Source organism: Poecilia reticulata, linkage group LG23, assembly GCF_000633615.1.
Source record: "Poecilia reticulata strain Guanapo linkage group LG23, Guppy_female_1.0+MT, whole genome shotgun sequence".
In the NCBI taxonomy this organism is placed as follows: Eukaryota; Metazoa; Chordata; class Actinopteri; order Cyprinodontiformes; family Poeciliidae; genus Poecilia; species Poecilia reticulata.
In genome coordinates, this window is record NC_024353.1 from 4392186 (window position 1) to 4399075 (window position 6890).

General features: G+C 38.7%; 1 protein-coding gene across 6 annotated transcripts in view; it reads right to left on the minus strand.

The window, feature by feature from the left end:
* The window catches only part of iqsec3a (IQ motif and Sec7 domain ArfGEF 3a), an 88944-nt gene that overhangs the window by 60544 nt on the left and 21510 nt on the right, over nucleotides 1-6890 (minus strand). For all 6 annotated transcript variants that reach the window (XM_008400649.2, XM_008400650.2, XM_017302799.1 and 3 more), the window contains one exon: nucleotides 5311-5391. In XM_008400649.2, the coding sequence (XP_008398871.1) occupies nucleotides 5311-5391 (81 nt within the window). The remainder of the gene's footprint in view (nucleotides 1-5310; nucleotides 5392-6890) is intronic.

Below are 6890 nucleotides of genomic sequence, written 5' to 3' on the forward strand. Positions count from 1 at the left end.
TATATTTAAATTAAAATTCCCCCTCCTTTTATTAGGTTTCTGGGCTCCTGTTTGTCGACTGCAGCACTTCTGTTTTTGCTGCAGAGCAGAAAGCTGAGCCCCGGCTCCCCAGCGGTCTTATAAAGGTAACAATAGAACTCCCGTGTGCAAACGAAGCAGAGCACAGCAGACGATGGCTCACACAACTAATTGAAAGGCTGTAGCCATCTCAGACAATCAGCCAACTCCATCCGCGATTATAGATGTGACGTTATGTGCCGGGATACAAATCCGCCACTGTCTCCAAACCCTCTGGCGCCCGTTTTAGACCTGGCGATGGTGACCCTGATGAGCTTTCGGCCTCCTCTGGGTGCTCATTATAGGTGACAGCATAAACCTGACTCCTCTCTTTTCAGCTCAAACTTTCCCCTCTTTTTAATGATTTCCCACATACCAAGTTGGGTCCTTTTTTCTGTTTCTAACTAATCCAACAAAACAAAAGGACAAAAAAACTCAGGTGTTTACCAAAAGCAACATGGCGACCGGAGCAGCGGGCTTTTGCTTGCAGCTCCCAGTTTTGTCCTTTTCCGAACTGACCCCCCTTTGACACGGAGGCTGAAATTATTCGAGGCAGAAGCAGCAGTGCAAATGAAACATCATCATGAAATCTCTCTGACATGTCCAGTGAGAGAAAGACGGTTTGGTTACGTGCTAAAATAGCAGCGGTGTTGAGCTCTCTCTTTATGTTAATGAGGTCTAGTTCCGCATGAAATATTTCAGTTCTGCCGGACAACAGGATCAGGATCCGGTTTTTATACATGTTCTGAATCCTATGCATTACATGTCTTCTTGCATTCACAAGTCAATCAACCCACATGAAAGTATATTATTCAGTATGTAAGAAGTTACCAACACTACCTAGCATCAACTGTCAATCAATGATAATCCCAAATGTTATTTTTAAATGAAAATAGGGCTCAAATTCAATTTAGAACAACTACACATTTATTCAGGCTTTGCTAGTTTGCAAATTCAGCAAAAGCATTTATGGAAATCATGCACTATGCATCATTTCTATGGCTCATTTTAAAATTTTACCAGCATAAAATTTAAGTCGGTATATGTGAAAGACGCAAGGAAGTTTTTTATATGCTAATTCAGAGATTTGCCCTGTGAAAACATTAAAAACTTCCTCACAAGTACAAAAAAAAGTTGATAAAATATCTCAAGATTTTGTTCAATCTGGCCTTGATGATCTGTTACAGTGTTATATGTATTCCTTAACTACAGTGCCTTGCAAAAGTGTTGATATCATTTGGATTTTTTCCTTCTTTTTTTCCACTATGCAACCATAAAGCTCAATATATTTTAAGTTTTATGTGAAAGACCAACCCAAAACAGAGTATACTTTTGATGTTGAAGGAAAATAGTGCACAATTCTACAAATATTTTCCCGATAAAATCTTGATAGATTATCCACAGCTGTTCTATAAAACCCTTGGAGATTACACAACGTACATTAATCAGATACATCACCATCTCTGCGGTGAAAAACAGCGGCAGCGTCGTGTTGTGATACTTTTTCTTCACCGGGGACCGGGAAGCCGGTCAAATGTGACGGGAAGATGGATGGAGTTTAATTACGGGAGGAAAAACCTTTTAGGAGCTTCGAAAGAGTTTAGGCTGGGATGGAGGTTCATCTTCCAGCAGGTTAACAACTCTACACATACATGTTTAGATCAAAGACTACTCATGTGTTAGCGTAATCCAGTCTCAGTCCAGGCACTAAAATCTGTTTTAGAATTCCCTCCACACAATCGCAAGAAGTTTGAGTTCTATTGAAATGAAGAAGTTAAGAGTTTCTGTCTTTAAATGCGTAAATCTGGTGAAGACCTTCCACACAAGAATGGCAAATGCAATTCCAGTAAAAAAGGCGATGAAATAAAACATTGACTCAGGAAGCCAAATATAAATTCATGATGGATTTTTCACATGTTGTCCTTTAAATCTCGACTAAAAACCCGACTGTTTAGTTGTATTTGAAACGTAATCATTTACGAATGTAACGATGGCACACTGTTTTGATTGTTGATTCTATGTTGCATGACTTTGTGTTTTTGTGTTTGTTATTATGTAAATCACTTTGAAATGCCTTGTTGCTGAAATGTTATACAAATACAATTTGATTGATTGATTGATGAAATGAAAAAAAAAGTATTATTCTTCACTTTCCATCTGCGCGCTATTATTTTGTGGTGCTATTTCACGTAAAATCTCAATTAAACACATCAGTTTGTGGTCGTATTGTGACAAAATGGGAAACGTGTCCAAAGGAACAGCAACACGTCTGCAAGGCGCTGTATATTAAATCGTTTACTGCATGCCATGTTCACTGCAGTGACACACGGCACAAACACACACTTAACACTCACACAAAAACAGATAAGACAGGGAGCTACAGGATGCCTGATTACTGCCAAGCCAAAGCATGCAACATGATACACTTTTTTTTTTTTTGGTTTGTTTGTTTTTCACATGAACACAAATGCATTACATGTGTCAACAAGAAGGCTCACCAAGTTTCCAACATGGGAAGGTCCCTATTCTACACACACTGATGCACTATGACAGTCTTAACACATATTAGTAGACTTTACCAACATGGAAGTATTGCACTTTTTTCTTTTCCTTTTTTTTTTTTTTGGAATCAGTGTGACCACATTGTGGAGACAAGCCCGAATGGAGTGAGCATGAGTGATGACAGATGCAATGAGGCGAGAAGGGTGGTGGGGAGAGAGGGAGGGGGTGCTGTGTGGAGTTATGTTGCTGGGATGTGGGGGATGCCACGTGAAAGGATGATCAACCAATTACTGACAACAATGCGGAAATACAGAAAATCAACCTGAACAGAATACAGCTTTCTAAAAAAGAGATAAGACGCAACAAGAACAACAACAAAAAAAAAAAAAAGACAAAAAACCACAAGCTGCTTTCTGTCTCAGCCCCAGGGGGTCCTGCTTTGAAGTGGTTTGCTTCAGAGGTTGCCAGGGGGACGTTTTAAAGTCTTGAAAGTTACAGAGGACCTTGTGCTGTGCTCCTTGCTTGAAGCCTTTGTTAGTGGCCTTCAGAGCACAAGACAATTAGACAACACAACAGCCCAATACACCTTTTATCAAGCAAAGTTCGACTCGATAAACTCTGATTGATCCGCGACTTTACATCCTTCACGTCTCATCTATCTCGAAATCACCTTCCGCGCAAATGAGCCGTTCGAGCCGTTAAGAGCGACACATTTTTGATTGGTGTGGTGCAGAGGAACACCTCGGATCTGACGTGGCCTCCTCAAACTTTCCCTGCCTCACACTTTCTTTCGTAACCTTTCATGCCGACATTACCAGTAGGTCTAGAGAACATGCCTGAACAATGGGAACACCTGCTCCCCATTTTTAACCCTAAAGATACATAAAACTTGGATCATTTGCCATAGTCCTCTACGTTTGCCTCAGTCCTTGAATGCACAAGGGTTAAAGGGAGGGAGGAAACGTTTTTCGCTCACTGGTTCATTTTTTATTTTTTGAAGTAAAGAAATCTGATGACAACCTGCAGTCACACAAGCACATTTTGCACATTTTGTACATTTTTGAAATTATCCTACTCATTTGTTTGGCTTTTTTAATCTTTGCTATTTCTAATAATTGCACATTATTTCTTATGTTGTGCATTTACTTTATGTATAGTATTATATACCAGGTTCTGTTTTAATAATCGTATTTTTGTGTAAATTTACGTGCTCCAACTTGCCTGTCACTTTGCTGCTGGCACACCAAAATTTCCCCAATGAGGGACAATAAAGGTTATTTCTATTTCTATTTTTGCTCTTGTTTAAATCCTATGGCTGCATTAAAGTGCTCCACTCCTCAGTTTATGTTTCTCTTTTTCTACATCCTAAAAGACATTAGAGTCCTAAAACTCTAAGCTTAATGCTTCTCAGCTCTTACAAAGATTAGAACCTGAAAACGAATGAAAAAAACTCATTTAATTTTCCCTTCAGTTCTAGATTTCTTATTCTCCTCCATTTCTGCTGCTGTACTAGTTTTAAAGCACACTCTGCCCAATATACTACAAGAATGTATGCAAGTAAATTAATTCACGTGGCTAAAAGCCAAATAATAACTATGCCAGACCTTCGCTTTAAAAGATTGCAAGCCTGACCTCTTGAACGAATATGAAAAAGGAATCAAAGATATTTTGGAGACGTTTTCTTTCTTTTTTTTGGATTCCAGTAGCTATTTTGTCTTATAGGTTTTATTGATCTGCCTTCTTTTTACTAACCTCATCTAGAAGAATTGATGACTTTATGGAAAGGTTGAGAACTGATCCTTCAGATTGATTTCAAAATTGTGTGATTGGTTTTTGATCAATTCCAAGACTTAAAATAGCTTAAATGTTTATGTACACATAATATGAATGTGTAATAAATACATTTTGAGTTTTGATCCGAGCAGGTTCTAATATAACTTTTTTATTTTTATTTTTTACATCGGTTCATGCAGCTGCCTTCACACCTTGCAGGCCTATAAGTTTGTTTAAAGAGCGTCTGCGTCAGCGTTTGTCGGTCTGCAGCCCTTTTGCCACTTATTGTGTCCAGCATTGCAGGGGCTATGATTTGCTATCCAAGTGTGTTTGCTTATCCGCTGTCCTCTGCCAAGCTCGAACAATGCAGCAAAGCAATCCTATGAAAAACCGAAGTCTGCGACAAACAAACCATTTTCGGGTGAACGGCTTAATTGCTATTGATGTGCCTTGGCTTGTTGAATGCTATAATTTCCAGCGAAACTCGGTAGGTGGACTCCACTTGTGTAAACAAAAGTGGAAGGCGAGCAAGCAGTCAGCTCTATCTAAAAATGCCAAGACAATATCCGCATCTAACTGCACGCCGAATTTTTTAAATGACCTAAAAGTAATTAATTATGAAAACTTTAAAGGAATTTTATGGAATGCGATATTTTTCTTTAATTTAGAAGCACAAAATCCTTTCGAAATCTAAATCCTTGGAAGGCTTCTTCTTCCGCCATGCGACTTTAGAGACTCGAGCAAGAGAACTCGGGCTTTTCCTCCCTGCAAGACCTTGAAGCGTTTACAACCACTTCAACTTTAGACACCGCTTCTGAGGCAGCTGACTGGACAAGGGTTTAGCTACTGAAGCACTGCTACTAGCAGGATGCATGAGAAGAGGCCGCAGTTGAGAAAAGGGTCTCAAAAACGGAAAGTAAATAAAGGTGAAAATCAAAACATTTGTGAAGATGTTACTGGGAGGGGAAATCATCTTACCTGGGGACACAGGCAGTGGAGGTCTCCGCCTCAGGGGCCTCCGGGGCTGGGCAGCAGAACTGGTGAAGAACCGTTTGGTTGCTGTGTTAAATAAAAACAAAAAAAAGACAATATCTTAAGAGGGTCCTATTGAAAGAGTCAACTTGTCGGAATTTTCTCTAATGAAAACAGGTTTGATGTAGATCAATTTCTTTTTTTTTCTCTGCTGTGAAATAGAAAATATCAGCAGTACTCAATAATTGCAGTTGTTTATGTTTGTTATGTAGGTGTTTGATCATGGAAAAAATACACCAGTGCATTATGAAAAATGACTAAGCTAATAAAATTTGTGTACGTGATGAGTAAACATCTAGCAAGAATGAACATGCTGATATTGTCTTGAGTACTACGTGTAAAGGACAAATACTTTTAATCTCCTCTAAAATCCAATTTCATGTTGTTCTTAAAGTACTATTTGACCAATCAATGCAGTGCAGTTAACCACCTACAAGACACAGCATACTACAAATAGTAAAATTAATGATTGCTACCATAAATGAAAAATCCAATGTTTGTCTAAAAACTGACGACTCCAGTCCACACAACCACAAGTCACTTCATTTTAGCGTGGGGTTTTTCTTTAGCCAGAAAAGATCAAAACAAGCAAAGCTTTCTTTACTTTTAAATCACCTCAAAATGACAAAGCATAAAATAAAAAACAAAGACAGAATAAATGTATCTGAAGGTCATTCAGTTGGAGGTAAGCAATCTTTTCCAGCGTTTTATTCAGAGCAACTTAGAGACAGGTCGAGTCTAGCCCAAATTTGAAGATGAAAAATTGCCTGCTTAAATCCTTTGGTACCTGGCCCAATGTCAGACTGCTGGTGGTAATTAAGTTGCGAATAAAAGACTCCAAAGTGTGAAAATCTGGTTTTATCAGGAGAGAAGTCACATGGAGAGCCACATGCTTTAGTACTACAACACGTAAACGTCTGTTGACTGAAGAAAGAGGGAGAGGGTGAAATTGGTGATGCAAACCTGCACAGGCCATTAGAAGGTTATCAGACGGAAGCAAGATCAGAGATTTAATAATAACTTTTTTTCCATAAAGAAGTAAAAAAAAATATGATGGTGTTATCTTGCAGAATTGTGAGATCTGCTTTCAATAAATTAGCCAGTGAGAATCCCCAAGTCTTCTGACAGATGAAGGCAAGATAATTCAATTTTATTCTATTCTAAAACAGGTCTTATTAAGATAATATTCAAAATAAAATAAAAAAATACACACAGGCATATTTTTTTTAATTACAGCCCTGTTGCAATATTTATATTTTTATATTTAAATTAGTTGGAAATAAAGTGAGCCATCTCTATAGCTTCAAAGCATCGTTGAAATATTCAGCCATCAAACTGGTGGTCTCTGCAGATGTCCACTCCCGAGTGATGCTCAAGTGGAAAGAACGCGGGTGTAAAATTTTCATGTACGCGCGAGAAAGCTTTCCTTTTATCCCCAGTTTACGCTCTCTCCCTTTTTAGACTGGACACTGCCTCGCATTTCAAACGTTCATCCGTCTCTTCACTCAGTACAACCCCAACCCCCC